Source organism: Bombus impatiens, unplaced genomic scaffold (genome assembly GCF_000188095.3).
Source record: "Bombus impatiens unplaced genomic scaffold, BIMP_2.2 scf_0765, whole genome shotgun sequence".
In the NCBI taxonomy this organism is placed as follows: Eukaryota; Metazoa; Arthropoda; class Insecta; order Hymenoptera; family Apidae; genus Bombus; species Bombus impatiens.
Genome location: NT_177184.1, coordinates 346300 through 365380, shown reverse-complemented (window position 1 = coordinate 365380; position 19081 = coordinate 346300). Strand labels below are relative to the sequence as shown.

The 19081-nt window shown below is 31.0% G+C and overlaps 3 protein-coding genes and 1 long non-coding RNA gene across 7 annotated transcripts; 2 read left to right on the top strand and 2 right to left on the bottom strand.

Annotated features, from left to right (window-relative positions):
• The first annotated feature begins 18 nt into the window (after positions 1-18).
• Positions 19-1016, top strand: LOC100749811 (BLOC-1-related complex subunit 8 homolog). The gene is made up of 2 exons (XM_003492577.4): positions 19-436; positions 508-1016. The coding sequence occupies exons 1-2, from the start codon at positions 382-384 to the stop codon at positions 963-965; spliced, it is 513 nt and encodes a 170-aa protein (XP_003492625.1). The 5' UTR covers positions 19-381; the 3' UTR covers positions 966-1016.
• Positions 1017-1700: 684 nt separating this feature from the next.
• On the top strand, positions 1701-8916 carry LOC100749692 (nuclear pore membrane glycoprotein 210). Of its 2 annotated transcripts, XM_003492576.3 has the most exons (14): positions 1701-1930; positions 2180-2451; positions 2679-2896; positions 3005-3145; positions 3218-3807; positions 3913-6673; positions 6754-7089; positions 7174-7392; positions 7477-7732; positions 7811-8052; positions 8128-8277; positions 8353-8479; positions 8564-8620; positions 8698-8916. In XM_003492576.3, exons 1-14 carry the CDS (start codon positions 1782-1784, stop codon positions 8892-8894), a joined length of 5715 nt encoding a protein of 1904 aa, XP_003492624.1. In that variant the 5' UTR covers positions 1701-1781; the 3' UTR covers positions 8895-8916. The 2 variants fall into 2 exon arrangements, with proteins under 2 accessions (XP_003492624.1, XP_024226237.1); XM_024370469.2 differs by lacking the exons at positions 1701-1930; positions 2180-2451; positions 2679-2896; positions 3005-3145 and having other exon boundaries at positions 3230-3370; positions 3460-3807.
• On the bottom strand, positions 8611-9150 carry LOC117152178. Its single transcript, XR_004462471.1, has 2 exons — positions 8967-9150; positions 8611-8875 (listed from the first exon to the last, which is right to left on the bottom strand). It is a non-coding gene; the product is annotated as an uncharacterized LOC117152178 (long non-coding RNA).
• Positions 9151-12060: 2910 nt separating this feature from the next.
• On the bottom strand, positions 12061-17799 carry LOC100749571 (kelch-like protein diablo). 3 transcript variants are annotated; one of them, XM_012390374.3, is made up of 7 exons: positions 17420-17799; positions 16121-16173; positions 15658-16031; positions 15261-15576; positions 14486-15183; positions 13797-14139; positions 12061-13619 (listed from the first exon to the last, which is right to left on the bottom strand). In XM_012390374.3, exons 3-7 carry the CDS (start codon positions 15969-15971, stop codon positions 13428-13430), a joined length of 1863 nt encoding a protein of 620 aa, XP_012245797.1. In that variant the 5' UTR covers positions 15972-16031; positions 16121-16173; positions 17420-17799; the 3' UTR covers positions 12061-13427. The 3 variants fall into 3 exon arrangements, with proteins under 3 accessions (XP_012245797.1, XP_003492623.1, XP_012245800.1); XM_003492575.4 differs by lacking the exon at positions 16121-16173; XM_012390377.3 differs by lacking the exons at positions 16121-16173; positions 17420-17799 and adding an exon at positions 17315-17394.
• Positions 17800-19081: the final 1282 nt, after the last annotated feature.

The following is a 19081-nucleotide window of genomic DNA, read 5'->3' as shown; positions in this document are numbered from 1 at the left end:
CAACTTATATATGTTGAGAGCAGTACCAACAGTATACACTTCTATATTACCAGATATTACATTTCGTCAAAAGAAAACAGTTTTGTTAGCAGTTAATTTCCGGCAACGAGCGTTTAATAAAATGGCGGTGAAAACAAACTAATGTTTTGTTGAATGTATATAATAATTTCATTGATACGGAAAATTTAATTAATTTATTTGTATTATATATCATACATTAATAACAATAAAGAAATTGTGTCGAATATTCTCAGTATATCGTAAAACAACAAAACAGAATTTTTCATTAACTAAATTGATTTAATTTTTGAATTTTGTATATTTATAACTTATAAATTCTTAGTAACTTATTATTTATACAATATTTGCAATATTTATACAATGACTGCAAAAATATATCAACCAGATCAAGAATTAGAGACGAAGGTTAAAAAAGGTTAGGATTCTGTATACTTCTATCACCGAATATATTTAGATTATCATTACTCTCATTTTTTAACATTTCAGCAACTGAACGCATATCTGAAAACATGCATATAGTTGCAAATGAGCCATCGCTTGCATTTTATAGACTTCAGGAACATGTAAGGAAGGCATTGCCTCCTATGGTGGATAAACGAGTAGAAGTGCTTACACTTCAACAGCAACTTTTAGGCAGGTGTTATGATGTAGAGTATGCTGTAAGCGCTATTAAGACAATGCATGGTGCTGGGAAGAGTTTTGAGAACACTTTAGAATTTATCAAGAATGCTATATTTTTCAAACAACAATTAAAGTATGAAGAACAGCGTAGGCACAAAAAAGATGGAAATAGAGATTCTGTATACAAAAGACTATCTGCACACATTCCTACCTTAGATCATTTACCGGATGAAATATCTGATGTTGTAAGAGAAACTGCTAACAGGGTAGAGTCTATGATGAACCATGCCAGATATTCTACCGAGGTTCAGAAAACAAATTGAACTTCACAACTGACAATTTAATGTATTAAAATATAATAATGTCAAGAGATATAAATGTGGATATTGTAAATAATAATTGATTTTAGCTATAGATGAATAACTTATTTATAGTTAAAAGGTTATGTAAAAAAATGTATAATGAAAGTGAAATAAATTATTGTTCTTATGTTCTGAGAAGCTTAATATTTCAATGTTTCTTTCTATATTCACAGCCTAGTTCAGTGTTACTAAAGCTGTTCGAGGCTTATGAAAATATATATAAAAAATTTACATAAGGAAATATAATAAATTTCAACGATATTTACATACTTATATTTACATAGTCTCGCTCTTTTCGAAAACTTCTGACGGAAAAGCTTATTGAAATGACTTTCCTCTTCGCACTATTCTATTATTCGTTGACTCTACGCGGGAAAATAATTCTGCGCACTCAGATGCGCAGTACCGTTGTGACTTTCTGGCACTTTTCCATGTAGCAGCTACTACAAATCTTTCTGATTGGTCATGATTCTTGAAAATTAAATAAAGTTGAATAAATTAAAAATCAAAGGAAGTTAAGTAAATAATATTTTTCTTTAACCAGCAATGGATATGTAAGAAATATTAGAGATTCAATACAATGTATAAATTTGTTTTTCTTTTTACAATAAAAATTAAATATAATTTAAATATCGACTGAAAGTATCGATAATTATCGATCAGTATCGAAGTATGTAATCTGGTTTGAAAGCTATTTAGAGACCGCCAAGTTCAGTAGATTCCTTACCGTTAAATACACGTGAAGAAATTATACTTGACTTTGTAGAACCCTTAAAAATGTTTTTTTCGGTACTCTTTGTTTTATTTTGTGTAACATCGAATGCCTTAGTACACAGATTAAATGTTCCCAGAGTTTTATTACCAGTATTTAATGATTTTGCTGTAAATTTTACACTTGAAGTTACTGATGGTGCTTGCTATAAATGGTAACTACTATTTCTTTTACAACCTAGTTTTATTAATTTGTTATTTATTTAGTTGCAATTTTTAGTATTAAAACTTAAATCTTTTCAATTTTTCATTCATATGTTTAATATTTTATTATTTGTTCAAAAGTAATTTTTTTCATGGATTTTCACTCTCCCTCTCTCTCTATCTCTCTCTGATTGTACTATGATTTTCGATGAACCTTGTTATGGTTTTATATTTAAAATTAAAAATACATTTATCAATAGGTCAACATCGCGATTAGATATTATTCAACTAATTCCTATAAATGAAAATGTCGAGAGAACTTGTTCTTCTGCTATATTGATTCAAACAATAACGAGAGAGTCCAATAGAAATACTGCAATAGTATTAGCAGAAGATGTTAATAATGGGCAATTTTTAAGATGTGATGTTATAGTAGATGTGATATTTTCTCTAAATCTTGTGACAACTACCAGAGAATTATATATAGAGGAAGCACCAGAAGCATTTGAAGTTAGAGCATACGATGAACAAGGTAAGGATATTTGATAAAACCTTATATATTACATTATATAAAAGAGCATTTATATTTATCAATATTTAAGGTTTCCAGCATTGTATTAATAATATATATTGAGCATCTACAGGGTCTTTTACGTACAATACTGATTGTCTGAACATTCCTTTAAAGTTATTATTTTAAAGTTTGTAAGCTTTTAAAACATACATAAATTTCGATTATGATATGATATGCTTTTGTAGGAAATGAATTTACTACTCTTGCTGGTGTCGAATTTCTTTGGAGCATAGACAATGCTGATAAACATATGTCAGATTCTAAAGCACCAAATGATATTTTAAGATTTATGACTTATCAAGAATCACATTATGAAACTCCACCAACAATTGCCGCATTAGATGTAATTGGTAAAAAAGGACATATCGTACTGCTAGAAGGAATAAAAACTGGCACAGCAAAGGTATCAATGTATTCTATACAGACGTAAATATTATTGCACTTTCAAGCAAAATAAAATATTTAGTTATAAATAAAATATATAAAGAGAAGAAAATATTTTTGATTGCAGGTTTCTGTGAAATTAACTTATCCAGAATATAAACATGTTCCACCAATAGAAGTTGAATTAATTGTAATAGCCAATCTAATTATTATTCCATCAGACACAACAGTTATGGCATATGATAGTTTTAAATATAAAATAATGCAAGTAAGTATCACTATTATTATGCATGACATATTTTGCATATTAATGTTAATTGAATTATTAATATATTTATAGGCTCGTCAAGGTCGTTTGGAAGAAATAACTTTACCATCTAGCCAATACTACTTAGAAGCAGAAAATCCTAATATATTAGAAATTGATAACGATCGTGATTTTGCATATGCTAAATCTCTAGGACGTACCAAAATATTCTTACATGATAAAAATGTACGTGATGAATATCCCGTTATTTTACCATCTGCTACAGTTAATGTAAATGATGTAGCGTATGTAATGCTTGCTGTTTTACCCAATAGAAATTGGGGTTTAGTACTTGGTCATACTCACGAAATTGTTGTTGAATTATATGATAATAAAGATCATAAATTTCACATTGGAGAAGGTGTTGAAGTATCAGTGAAATTAGATGAACACTACTTTGAACCAAAGATGATAACACAAAATGGCACTTATATTGTTGGTGTGCCTATCACATGTGGAACAATGACTGTTGAAGCTACCCTCAATGGTATAATTGATAAACATGGTAGAAAAGTGTTTATTGCTTCACGTCCTACTACAAGAGCTGAGCTTTTGATTCATACTCCTGTTACTATACAACCTAAGGTATTGGCAGTTCCATGGGATTCTAAGGCTAAATCAAGGTTGTCATTTATATTACTATTATTATGTGTAATACATCATTCTTTTTCGTTAATAATAATATTTTTATTAAATTTAATATATGAAATTTTATTTTATTATTATAGGTATGACACTGTACTAAACGCAAGTGGGGGAGATGGATCATACGTATGGTCAAGCAAACATCCTTCTATAGCAACAATTTCTCAAAATGGAGGAATGAGAATTTTAACAGCAGGTGTAACAGAAATAAATGTTGCTATGACAAGAAATCAGTATAATAAAGACACAACAAAAGTGTATGTATTACCTCCTTCCAAAGTAAAAGTAATTGAATATAACATGGAAGCTGCTGTAGGAGAACAGATTTATCTTCACATTGCATTATATGGAAGATTAATTAATGGAACAGACTCCAAAGAAATTCCTTTCAATGATTGTAGAGATATTAATTTTGAGACATACATTCCAGACGGTAATTTTATACAAAACAATAGTAATGTCATAGAACCTGTAGGAATTGCATGTGCCGTTATAGCAGTTACTAGCGTGGATATCGGAACATCCGAAGTAACTGTAGTATACAACGGTAACGGTCAATATTTGACTGACAACGTTACTGTGTCGGCCTATGAACCTTTAATAGCATTACATCCAAGTAGCAAGGAAACTTTATTAACAGTGGGTTCATTGAGGAAAATAGTTTTTAAAGGTGGACCCCATCCATGGTCTAACAAGCCACAAAGTTATTCGCGAAAAATTCAAGTATCTGAGGAAAAAATTGTTGATGTAACAGAACATGTAGATTCTTCAGATGGATTGCACGATATATTCGTTATTGAAGTAATGTGTCGTGCCCTTGGAGAGGTGGATGTAACATATAAAATTTCAAATGTTCCTCTACTGCCAAACTGTAAAAGTACATATGCATTTGAAACAGTAAAAGTGATTTGTGGTAAACCTAGACATATTTATCTTCAACCTGAATTTAAGGATAAGAATTGTCCTATCAGCAATCTTAATATAGAAAGGATAATGGCACACAGTGATAAAAATTTGAAGCTTATTACAATAATAAAGGATGAAGAAGGTAGAACATTCGATAATATTACGAGTTTACGAATTGAATGGAATTTGAAACCCTCGACTGTAGGTTCTGTAGAAATGCCTTCTAGTTCTATAGAGGAAACAATCACGGATATGAATGTTATTTTACCAAAAAGTTACTATCAAAATGTCATTTTTAAAAAACATTTTGGCACTCTTATATTAACAGCTACAGTTACGGGTTATCAAAAATATATATTGAGTAAATTAAAAATAATTCCCGAATGGCCGCCATTCGCAATTGAGACTGAAAGAAAAATCTATGAAACGCCTCTTATAGAAACTTCTATAGAAGTAGTTTTAGTCAATGATACCTCTGTTATCCCTGATAAATTAATGGTATTAAATGATCCTACTGCAAAATATTACTTGCAAGTGAGTCAGGGTTCTGGATATTACGAATTTGTATTAAGTTCAGATGATATTGCAGAAGTTCGATATATAGAGTCAACAAAAGCAATTAGTCTCACTCCAAAAAAATCTGGAGTGCTTCATTTATCATTGATAGATCTTTGTTTACCTTCAAAACCAGCTGAAGTTGTCATTGAAATACAACAACTTGCCATAATAGAGATAGAAACAGTGAATAAAATCGAAAAGGGAAAGTGCATAGTAGCTGCACTGAAACTTTATGACACGAATGGCCATGCTATAAAATTGCCTTCTTTGAATGCTTTAGAATTTAGAGCAGAAATTGATAACGAATACATAGAAGTTAAACAGTTACCTGCTAGTGAACATGGCAATCCTCCTTATAATCAACTGTTGTATATGGTATATGGAATGGCAGAAGGCGAATCTCAATTAATTTTCGTCAATAAAGGGGCCGAAAAGGAGATACAGAGTGAATCAGCAACTATCCAAGTCTTTGTTCCTTTAAGAGTTTTTCCAAAGAATCTAACAATACTAGTAGGGACTGTTTATCAAGTACAAACAACAGGAGGTCCATCAAATGCAGAAATTGAATTCTCTACACAGGATAATGATATTCTGAACGTTGGCTATAATGGTATATTTGAAGGAAAATCAGTTGGACAAACAAAAATTATTGTTAGAGCCATTGGTCTTAATGCTAAAGGCAATAAAGTTATTTATTCTGAGGATCATGCTGATATACATGTATTATATCTTGAAGGAGTTAAAATTGTTGTGCCAACAAGTAGAGTAAAAGTGGGTGCAATGTTTCCACTTTGGGCATTTGGTATCCCAGAACATTTAACTCCTCTTATTATAGGTTCTATGCAATTACCACTAACTTTTATGTGGTCATCTAGTGATTCTAATTTAATAACATTGCATAATATGTATGAAGGTACTGGAATTAACATTAGATACCAAAATGAGGTATCTTTGAGAGCCAAAGCAATTAGTCCTGGATTAGCAACTATTTATTTAAATGTTACAATGCCATCTAATATGTTAGCCGGTTTTAAAGGCGATGTAACATATACTACATTTATAAAAGTTGAAATATTTGAGGAATTGCGTTTAATGCATTTGGGACTACCTTTGGATGCACCAGTGATACTAATGTCCCCAAATTCTGTCTTAAAATTAGAAACAAATCGTGACAAACATGGTTCAACTATTTATAAAGTATTGTCTACTGTACATGGAAATGATTCAGTGGATTTACAGGCTTTAACAGTTGCATCTAAAACTGTCACTATTGATAAAAATGGCATCATAAAAGCTGGTGAAAGTATCGGAAAAATAGTTATTTCTATTACAAATACCGAAGCCTATAATTTGAAACAATCAATAACTGTTATTGTTGAAGTAAGATTTATATTATATTATTAAGATGTGAATTTGATTGGGAGTTTAAAAAATTTATATCTTAATTATTTTATTTATAGGTCAAGCCTATTCATTATATGATGTTGTCTTTAAAATCAATTTTACGAATTCGGAGTGGAGAAGAATTAAATATGTTACCCAAGGGTATGGAATTGGATTATATTCTTGAATATTATGATAATATTGGAACAAAGTTTCATGCTGCTGAAGTTGATGCTAAAACTATATTAAATCGGGTTGATCTCGCATCATTTACTAAAGGTTCCGAAAATGTAGTTACTGCAAAATTTATTGAAAATGGAGACCTTGTTGTAAAAGCATACAATGAAAGATATCCTAATGCAATGTTTGATTATGTACATATGATGATTGGTGATATAGTTTTCCCCACAAAGGTAATTTACGTGTTTATTTTATGTTAAATAAGAAATTTTCATATATGAATCATTTAAATCATTTAAATTTATAATGTATTATAGACTACACTAACAGTGGGCGATATAGTATGCTTTTCAATGCCACTTTTATCTTCTGACGGTGATCCAGGTTATTGGCAATCTTCTGCTCCTGAAATATTAACTGTAGATCCTATTACAGGAATAGGTCGAGCAAAAAATATTGGTTATGCAGTAGTAAAACATAGTCTTGCAACTCACATGCAAGGTGAAATAGAAGTTCACATCCAACCTATTGCAAAGGTACTACATTCAGTGAATCATTTGGAATTATTAATCATTAATATTTTTTCGAAAATTGTACATGGTATTGTTTTGTACATATAGGTATCAATTGTCCCACTAAGAGGTCGAAATATTACTGGAACTGAAACTTTTAGTGTTCCTGTTGTACTTAAAAGCAAAGATGAACAAGTCAAAGAAAACAATATCCTATCTAGAGGCTTAGGTGGTTGTAGAACATTTAGTTTATTTACTTTAAATTCATTTCCCTATACCTGTAATATACAATTTGTTTCATCAACTTCATCTATCGGAATAAAAGACCTGTTTCTTGTCAAACCACGATTTGATATTGCAACTGGTACGTTTAATTTGATATTCTGCTGCATATAACAAAATTTACTATTATTTAACTTTACATAGAAATTGTTTATTGTAGGATTTTATTATTGTGATGTAATCCCAATGGGTTCTCCAAACATAATTTCTAGTACATTAGAAAGTCGTATTCAAATAAGTGCACAAAGTAAAGACATTGAGGCTGTGCCTTTAGAAGTTACATATCTTCCTCCTGTCTATGTTGATGCCAAAGAAATTATTTTTATTAATACCCATTCTCAAACCATTCCAACAGCAACACTTGAAATATATGGGTTGCAATCTGTATTAAATCATCTTACTGTAAGTTTATTATTCTATGGAAGTTGAAGTAAATTTTAAAATACGATTCATTTCATTTGTAATAAACTTCTATAGATTGATGTACCAGATGGAATGACTGTAAGTGCTCGACAATATATTTCAAAATCTACAATGCAATACAAACTGCGTTTGATGCATAATCAGGAAGAAATTCAAGGTCAAAAAGTTGTTATCGTAAATGACATTACAAAGCAAAATATATCCGTGAGTAGATAAAAAAAAAACACTTATCAAACATCATAATTTATTGTAAATAATAATTTAATTTTGTTTCTGTAGCTTTTTGTACGTGTAACAAAATATGAAAATTTCATACCATTATCTGGAATCCACTGGGTAGATTATATGTACTTCCATCGTTATACATTCGGAACATTTGCTGTTGTTGTAATTACTTTCTTCTACAGTGAGTCTCTTAGTATTTCATATTGGTTTTAGCTTATCGTATAAATATTTTCTTACAATATTATCTTTATATTTTGTTTTATAGTATGGAAGAATAAAATAGCAAATGTTGATTTAAACATAAAGAATAGATCAGTTTTTGGTATGTATTTTATTTTAACATAATTTCTATTCATATTTATAATAAATAACTGTTTAACCGCAATTCATCTTTTATAGCTGATAAATGTCCACCACAATTAAAAAAGGTTAGTACTCCATGCTCATCTCCGTTAAATAGTACAACTATGTCAACTCCAAGGAGTCCAGTTACACCAACAAGATTTACATTTTCTGCGTTTGATCCTGTATATGGTGATCCTCGTGGTCCTTATTCGGCAAGTAAACGAAATAGGTCCTTGAATATAACACAATAAAAATGAATAGTTTCAATTTAAAGATACGTTGTACAGTGTACTTATACTAATTAGATTTGTTTTTATACAAACTATTTCAAAATAGTGCCTTATTGTCACAACTTATCATATTTTATTTATATTTAAAAACTAATAATTTTTTATGTTGTTTATGATCATGATATGGTTTTGTGTATTACTATTAGATGTGTGTATGTGTATAGAACAGTGTACATTTTGTAATTTACTATTAAATAACTACGTATGTAGGCCAATGTACATACTGTAATATATAATTTGAAATATATTATTATATGTATATGTAGAATTTTTTAAGTAATTTAACTCCGATTTAATGGCATTTATATGGCGTCATCTATGAGATAAAGAAGGAACATAAGCTTTGAATGTTATGGATAAATGGCAGCATTCGTCTGTTCTTAGATAAGGAGCACATTTCTGTGCAACAAGAATAGATAGAGAAATTATTAGTTCCACTTTTCACCACTGCGTGGTGAATAGTATTTCTATATCCACAAATAGATGAAATATTTTATTTCGAAAAAAACTAATTAAATCGGTTAATTTGTAAACTTTTATGATTGATTCTCCCAAATTAGGCTCTCAGCTTTCTTCCAATATTCCATTTAATCTACGAAATACATAAATAAAGATTTACAAATTTCATTTAATAGATAGATATTTGCTTGAATAATATTTCATTTCTCGCAAACTATATTCGGTACTTGGATCAAAATTGTACCTGGAAATAGTTAAAAGCATCAACTTTTGATACATACGCGTAGGATGTAAATTAATTGCGTGAAAATGTAAAATTTATTTTCTAATCGTCACTCAGTATCACTTCTTATCTCATCATGACGATACCTCCTTTAATATTCTATGTTCCTGTTAACATTCCTCAATTTTCAGCCAAAAATTATATTCTCGATAGATAATGATCTCAATCTGATTACTAATTTTTATTGCTTTGGTTAATTTTTGATGTGATAGCTCCTTGAAATTATTAATAAAACATAATTTACGCACATTATATAATAATCTAATACATATTATTATTTTATTATGATGTAGGATACAATCATAATTAAATACTATTTAAACTTATTAAAAAATTATCATGATGGACTATTTCTTTTCCACCTTCATATCATTCAAATATGAGAATGTTAGGAAAAATGTTCTTTCCTAAAATTGAGTTTATGTTAGTTAATAAAAGGGTTAATTACAGCAAAATGAATTTTTCTTCTTCTATCTTAACGATATATTTTCTTTGTTAAAGGATTTGAACAGATCTTTAATATATACAGAAGTATTCATATACAAATAAAGCATATAAAATTAGAAAATAAAGTATGTGTAGACTGAATATTGAACTAAAATTTTATATATTCATGTATGGTTCCAATTACAGTAATTATGCAAGATAACTTTCTTAGTTTAAATAATATTGCACAGTATTCTATGTTAGTGATAAAAAGAAATTGGAAATTGCATGTAATGTTACTTACAGTAAAATGTTCATAATTTTTTTAATTTTCTTCTGTTTTCTCCCCCATTCTTTTGCTTAAAAACTGAAAAGATTATTTTATAAAGTGTTTTGTACTATACTTTTTCATATTTACTCCAAAGATATACATACATATGTATAATGATATTGTTCTAATCAGTTTCTTATATTGCATATAAACAACATGTAACATGATCCATTAATCAGACTATTTTCTCTAAAACCATCAAAGATATCACATATCTCCAATTTTTGCACTGATTATGTTTCAAAATATTTATTTAATTCACATTTATTTAATTTTATATATTCTAATATTTTCCTTATCTTTTATTAAAAATTTTAATGAAAAAGGATGTAATTGTATTAGATAACTCACAAATACATTAATATATAAGAAAATAGTAGAACATTTTATGGTTCTACTTTTGTAATACGAAAGTAAAATATAAAAATGCTGTTACAGAAGTGTGTTTAATATAATAAAATAGTTCTCGTTCTGGTAAATTATCTCTGGAATTGTATTCATGTATTAGAAAGTATTTTGAAAGAAATAATACTTGATATTCTCAATGGTTTTAGAAAGACAGTTTGTAGTACACTTTACTTGTTCCCGTTGTAACTAAACCTTAAGAAAACTCTTTGTTTATATATGATTACTCTATAGTTGTATAGTATAAATGACAAGTATTTAAAACAAAATTAATGGTTCAAGATTAACATATAAAATATGGTGGAAAATTGGCTATTCACTGTAGAAGATAGGAGGTAACATTTGGTATAATTGAGAAAGAGATCATTAGCATAAAAACAAATTAAAAATACAAACTGAAATTTGTTTATTATACAAGATTTAAAAAAGAAATTCATCTTTCAGAATTATTAAGTACACTAAAAACTTATCATTTCTATAAACTTATATTATACATATATGAAACCTTATATAAAACAAAAATTTAATCTGTACTTTTGAAATGTATGTTTTATTTGTAAAAAAACATCTAATTTTTAGCATTTCCATAAATTACTCCGTATTATGTGTAAAACTTTTTCATTTTGATTATCTGCTCCACGTAATAGAATTCACCAGTAGGCAGAAAATAAAACATTTTTAATATATTTCCCAAGGAATATAATGAAATCTTTGTATATATGTATATATAAAAAATAATAAAATAATTTTACTTCAAAGATTCCATTGTCTCATTAGAAGATAGCAATTGGTTATAATAAAATTTATTGATGTAAAAAAAAATGTAAATGTCATTCTGTAAAAATGTTTCTCACATGAGTTTAAAATTGAATTAAATTTTGATTTAAGCAACTAAAATACTAACATTTTTAGCAACATCTTATAATGAAACTACAGTTTTAACTATTTGTAAATTAAATCTGTAATTTTGAACACTTATTTGAACTTTGTTTAGTGATTACAATAATTTGTACCATTTTAAATCTGTAATTGGATTATTCCAACTCAATATAATTGTTTCATTTATATAGATATACTATATAGATTTCATAAATTTGTTGTGTTTGTAAAGAAATAGAAACGTTTTTGCGTTTCATGTCTAATTAAAACTGATTGTTCCATTGAAGAAAGTCATTACGATACAATATCGAGAATCTGTACAGTTTCTAATAGTGATATTTTGTAACAAGTTGTTTAAAGATAGTTACATCATATCGTCAGCATATTCTTATACTAGACATGTGCTTTGTTTTCTTCAACAATCTCATAGATGTAACACAACTAGTAAGTTCATAAACTTTTTAATTTTGTAATTAATCGACAGAAATTTTCACAGCTTTCTTATAACTTTCTATTTAAATAATTACAAAACAATATTTTGTTATGTTAGTAAAATATTGCTCACAATCAGTCAAATTTACTGACTCTTATTAGATTATTATCACAAACGTTACATTATGAAATTGTTGGATAATGATCCCTATTACCATTTTGTACAATAAGAGTACTCCTTTATCGCTTCAAATAAAACGTAAATTTATCAAGCTTTGTTTTCTGTAGAGATATTAAAAGGATTAAGAAACGTAAATCCAATGATTGTAATATTTAGTACATGATGAAATCATGTTATAACTTATGCATGTTTTATACATTATCTTAAAACAAAAATATTCTTAGAGCCTGAAACATTCGTTTCATTTATTAATTTTACATAAACTTTTGGTTTCACTTCAGTCTTATTGATAAAAATACGATACATGTAGAAAGTATACTATCGAGACAGAAACAATTTGTTTGATTAACTCTTTATTTTTGTTTTTCTTTTTTTTATCAGTGACTGCACAAGCAGTCCTCCATAACGAAGTTTTGATGTCAATATATACTTTAAAAATCTGTTTTTTTTAAATCACTGAAAACATGGAAGCTGCAAGCATTCCATTGAAGTGAATATTGTGTTCGAGAATATGTTTCAAAGAGATTTTGCCTTTCTGTTCCTTTGTATTTTAAATATTCACAATAAACACAGCTGCTTTATATATATATAAAAAGAAAAAGAAAAGGAAAATAGAACAGAAATTACAAGAGTATTGCACTTAAATCTAGAACAGTTGGAATTGGTATTTTGTAATACATAACAGAATGTATAAATAACATAAGAGAAATATTTTACAAAGTCTTATATAAAAAACATGATTAAATCGCGACAATATAAACATTATCAAGGAATAAATTTTCTACATCAGGAAAATATACATCCGTACTTAGTACAAAGTAATTGTCTCGTGAAAATGAAGTGTAAGCTACACAAAGCTAATGAAAGAACATAGAATAGTTTCTAACAAAAATGACTTCATCTCTAGAAAGGCAAAGTCTTATAAAACGTACGTATTACTTATATAATGCTCATCGATCGGCGGTAGCGTTTTCTAGTATTAGTTATAACAACAGGAACCGACACAGGGGCGGGAGGAGTTACGGGTGTAACAGGAGTCATCGGTGTAAGAGGAGTTAAAGGAGTTTCAGCCATTTGGGCTGAAGAGGGGGGCCTGAGCTACCAAATGTAGTTTTCGGTTTGAGGGGCTCGCATTACTCCCACACCTCCACCGAGTCTTCTGTAATTCATACAACCACATAGTTTCCATTGATTTTGTTCTGAATCATACACTTCGATTGTTTTTAAATAGGCAGTTCCATCAAATCCACCCACTGCATATAGTAAACCATTCACTACTGCTAAACCCACCTGAAAATATGATAAGTGAATGAATTCTTTTGTTAGTAAGAAACGTATGATTTTTAAATTTATCTGCATCCAATATTATGAAATTTAAATGAAGTATTTTTAGTGAAACAGGTTTTTACAGGAAATCAGGTTAATGACCGTTTTAAACAATAAATAGTAAAAGTTAAGGCAACTTACTCCGCTTCTTCTTGATGTCATAGCGACTATCGGACTCCAAGAATTTGTGTGAGGGTTATACCGTTCTGCACTTGAGAGCTCCATGCAGTCATCTCGTCCTCCAACGGCATAAATTAGATTATTAAATACCGCACAGCCTAGATGCTTACGTCTTGTAGACATAGGTGATACTTGAGACCATTTGTTTTGTCTCGGATCATATCTTTCTACTGTATTTAAAGGCGACTGGCCATCGGATCCACCGATGGCATATAAATAACCGCCTAGCACAGCAACAGCTACTCCAAGCCTTCTAGTGGTCATTGGTGATACTTTGGACCATTTATTTTCTTTAGGATCATACCTGTATATAATAAATCCTTTGTTTCGTTTTGAATCCTTTTAAAATTATATTAATTTGTATATTTCATATTGATACATGAAAGTAGATAAAATGAGTACAAGCTTACAAATAATGTTCTATCATATCATACAGTTATCATGTCATGTTATTTCTCACTTTGTTATTGTGTTTTATAAAGTAAAGAATGGAAGAGATAGCATTCTAACAATAAAACGTGAATAACATGCATGATAAGTAGGCAAAGTTTATTTATACTTGTGATGTATAATTAGTGAAGAGACTCTGAATGAATAAAATTTGATTTTAACTATATGGCAATAAAATATTTATAAATAGGACAATTTACCTCTCAACATGATTTAAACATTGGACGCCATCCTGCCCACCTACCGCGTAAAGAAAACCATCCAATACCGCAACACCTACGCTAGTTCGACACGATGTGGTAGGTGCAACATCACAGGACCATTGATTCGTTTGTGGATCATATCGTTCGATGCTATTTAAATAGCTTTGTCCGTCGTGACCACCTACTGCGTACAACAAATCGTTCAGTACAGCTACTCCGACACCACATCTTCGTTTACTCATTGGCGCCACCATTTTCCAATCCGCAGTGTTAGGATCAAATCTTTCCACGCTAGCGATTGCATCGCCAGAACACCAACCTCCGACAGCGAATAGAACTTCACCGCGTCTGGTTGGTTTTCTAGGTCGTGTTCTAGGTCCTTGCATCAGCGGCCTTTCTTGAGGAAGCAGCAAGTAATTTTTCGCTTCGTCTACCAAGTCTCTGCATGCGTCATCGGACCGAACTAAAAGGTCAGAACCTACGGTTCCAACTAAAAATTTTGGGCTAAGGAGGGGTAGTCGTACATGTTGAAGAACTTGCGCCAAATGTTGCCTTCTCTCAGTGACATTATATTTGACCCAGTTCATAACTGCACTAAATACCTGTTCTTCTGTTCGAACATTTAACTCGTCCGAAGAAATAATATCTACTAATTGGCCAACAGGCAATAAAAGAAATTCTTCGCTTTCCATTACCTAGTTAGGAACAAAAATGTAAACAATTATTATAAATCTAGTTATTAGATACATCTTGGAGAATGAAGAATACATACTTCTTGAAAATTGTGCTGTGTAAACTTGTCCGCGATTCGTAAAAGTTCACGACAAGAATGAGTATCAGCAAACGCTCGTATACCTAGACAATTAGACGGATCTAACTGGCGTTTGAGAAACTCGCAACATATATCTTGAATCTCTGCTAGCTGGAGAAGGCACGCTGCTGGAAGGAGAGTTTGAACGTTCGCTTCCTCGACGATGATGTGAGAAGTGTAACAGAAGTCTATCAATAGTTCCATCGCCATTTCATCTATGTCACGTATCGTGACTTCAGTTTGTCGAGATTCCGCCAGCTCCCCAGTAAACATCGCTCTACAAACAATACAGTTTTCACTATTTAGTCAATTTAAATTTTGAAAGTTCCAATGTTTAATTACGATTATAGTATCTTACCGGAAGTACGGACTACACGCCGATAAAATAACACGGTGAGCGAATATCTTTCTAGAGCCGACATTGAGAACAACATCGCACAATTCTCGATGACGACGAAGAACATTGAGTTCGGTGAGTGTAGCACGAGGATGCTTCTCTGAAGTGTGACTGAGGCGGGCTGGGGAAGGTGCGCGTTCTACGACCATTTCACCCATCCTCTGTGAGGATGGGGCGCCCGCGGTCGCTCTCCCCGAGGCGCCCCTAGACCCCCCTAGCTGGAGGCGCAGCGGGGGTGACGCCCAACCCCACACCGAGTCTATCTGCAACACCATTCACCAACCACCACGGCTCTCGAACGTGCCCGCACCAGGCCCTCTGATCTTCTCAAATCCCTAAAATCAAAGCATTCGTTTCTTATCTGTTTGAACGATTTAACTGATCTTTAGTATCCAAATAATTTGACATAAGTTTACATAATTACATTTGATACATTGAAGAATTTTAGGAGCTATCGTGTGCTAAAATTCTATTTTCCTATGTAAACCAAAGGTTGAAGAAGTGTTTGTAAATTAGTCATTATGGCTTCTCAACTACGATCATGCTACAAACAAGTTTCTTTTATAGTTATACGTAGTAACTGTTTCCATATAAATTTGACAGAATTTAATAAACTCAAATTTTACTTTTGAATTATATAACAAGTTGGAAAAGCTTAGAATGAGTAGAAAAATTAATATAGTTGTGTGGCGACTTAACGATTCATTGATACAAATATTCTACCTAAAAAGAAAACAACTGAAAAGAAGACTCTTATATTGTAAAAGGATACGTATATAGATATAAGATCAATTAATAAAGATTCCAAATCGATACAGATTATTTGTAGATAATGCAATGCTCTTATAATAATCATAGTAATTGCATGACTGTTTGTAAATAACAACATAACCCCAGTAATAACATATAGTAGCAATTAATAATGAAATTAATGTTTAAAATAATATCCACAAATATTAAAAGTCACTTTATGAGAAAGAAACATAAATTTTTCAAAATCATAGTACGATTAACTTATCTTTAACTTAACAGCAAATTATACATACATTTAAGTTTTGCGATATATATAATAAAATCTCTTTGTTAAACTTTCTTGTTTTCTTTGTGTTAAGTACATGAGTAAACACATAGTTCTTTTATCTAATCTCTTTATCTGTCTAAACTTTGAATGAAACTATGTTACTCAGTATTATAGATAAAAGATTTAGTCACCAAAATAAACGATTCTGTATATGCATAACATAAAATTGGAAATTTTGCTTGAAATATATAAAAAATAATCATTATATACGAAACGCGTTCTAAAAATAATCAAATCTTCAATAGAATTTTAACTTTCAAAATAACACGAATAATACTGACATAGATCTAATACAACACATTCTAACATAAAAATATATCTTTTTAATTTATACACTGAGACACTACTGCCATTATGAAAAATGAGATTTTCGTTGAGATTAAATTAACTGAATTTTTCTACGTCGGAAATAAATCATCGTTAATACAGTTTTACAATACAATTTACAAAGAATCGAAAATGTAGCAAAACTATTAATTACGCGAATATATTTTTGCATATCGAATAAATGATACGAGTTTTATGTGATATTTTCACCTTTTATACATTTATCTTAACGACGGATCGTGTAAAAGTGTTTTCAAGGAATTGGACAGCTCGTAGGCGTGAGAAAGTGATAGTAGAAACATCGTTGACACTCACTGTATGATGGATACGAAGATTTTTGACGTACGATTAAGAAACTCGATCGAATTTCTGTATGGTTTGGGTAGTTTCCCAGCTAATAAGCGATAAACAAAAATTTGATCACCGTTCCAGCTTCGTTTTTTCACGATACTGTTAAAACAATAGCATGATGTTAGATGTTGAATCAGCGTCGCGCTTCAGAACCGATACACCAGTTCAAAATCCGATTCACCAAATTTCCGTGGATGATATCACAAGGGTACATTCATTTTGATATCTTTGCTTGTGATGCATAATGCACCAAATAGCGATTCCTTCGTTTCTGAACCGAATCCCCAGGGTTACGCTCGCGTTGTGCCAATTGTGTCACTCTACCTTTGCTTTCCGTCCAAGACCAACAGATAGAAGCACTGTATTGTTAGAACTGTCCGAATCGTTGTAACCGTGTCAACGCTTTCTCTTTTCAACAACAGATGGCACAACTACAGTTATTTTTATTTAAACTTCTTTCCCGCGTATAGCTCTCAAGCAAAATTAAATAATAATGAAAAAAGATTTCATGAAAAAAATGTTTATTTCCAGTCGAAAAATTCAACATCTTAAGAAATTAAGTTAAATTAAGAAGTTAATTAACCCATAACATATTCAATAAGATTACGCGATTAAATCACTACCAGCTTCTACTTTTACATTTTAAAATCACTTACCTGTTGAGATTCCGTAAGAATCACAAGGTTCAGAAACAACACGAAATTACAGACTCGACAGTATCAAAAAATAAAAAAGCCCAAGTCGATGATATTAATAGAGGATGTTTCAATCATCGAAGACATTTCAATTAAAAAAGAATGAAATTGGTTCGTTGAGACGAAGCAAAAGCAAACAGATCACAGATTAATAAATGGAAATTTTTATTTCTGTCATGTTGAAATCGAGTATTAACAATTAATGATGACGCATAGCCATAAATCCATCTTTGTCTCGTAACGTAGCCAAACTTGGTTTCCCGAGACATCCTGTATGTCATTAAACGTATAGTTACAAGATTACACAGCGAACAAGGTCCACGATGTTCTCTTCGAATCTCGAAACGCGCAATCACTGTTTTCGTGTTCGCATCTGGTAAACAATGTTCGAACACGGTATCTTGGCTGCGAATCGTGAAAGCTGGCCGTGTTTCGCGGCCATCGTATCGGTTGTATCAAGCCGCTGCTTAATAAAATAGCACGGCGATCGATGCGCTTGGAGCGAAAGCGGAAAGAGCCGGTCGCGTGTCTATGGATATTCCGCTTCCGAGAACATCGGCTCTCATTCTCTGCCGCAAGATTATTCAATCATCACGAACGGGACAAATGGGGCCGTATATACCGCCGTTACACCGTGTGGATCACCTTATTAAGATTACAAGGGCTGGTTGCCTGTGAGTCGGCTAAAATCTAGGTCAACCGTAATAAGACGTAACCGATTTTTATTGGCACCTGCCATCCGAACTCACGACGATCCGCTTAATCGTTTTATCGTATCGCGCGCCTGCTATTTCTGCAGCTTGCACACAGTCACGCTGCGTTCACGGAAGTTCTGCCTGTTTTATTGCGCCAGACGAGTTGTTCCCGTTTCAGGGAAAACCGTATTGCCAGTTTAATTATTCGAATTATTGACGAAAGGATATATATATAT

Bases quoted from the DNA above. Each gene is read 5' to 3' on its own strand.
- LOC100749811 (XM_003492577.4), top strand. From the start codon at position 382: ATGACTGCAAAAATATATCAACCAGATCAAGAATTAGAGACGAAGGTT. The intron at 437-507 runs GTTAGGATTCTG...TTAACATTTCAG, and splicing joins AGAGACGAAGGTTAAAAAAG to CAACTGAACGCATATCTGAA.
- LOC100749692 (XM_003492576.3), top strand. From the start codon at position 1,782: ATGTTTTTTTCGGTACTCTTTGTTTTATTTTGTGTAACATCGAATGCC. The intron at 8,053-8,127 runs GTAAGTTTATTA...AAACTTCTATAG, and splicing joins CTGTATTAAATCATCTTACT to ATTGATGTACCAGATGGAAT. The intron at 8,480-8,563 runs GTGAGTCTCTTA...TTTGTTTTATAG, and splicing joins TGTAATTACTTTCTTCTACA to TATGGAAGAATAAAATAGCA.
- LOC100749571 (XM_012390374.3), bottom strand. From the start codon at position 15,971: ATGGTGTTGCAGATAGACTCGGTGTGGGGTTGGGCGTCACCCCCGCTG. The intron at 15,577-15,657 runs GTAAGATACTAT...TATTGTTTGTAG, and splicing joins GCGTGTAGTCCGTACTTCCG to AGCGATGTTTACTGGGGAGC. The intron at 14,140-14,485 runs GTAAATTGTCCT...TATTATATACAG, and splicing joins TGTTTAAATCATGTTGAGAG to GTATGATCCTAAAGAAAATA.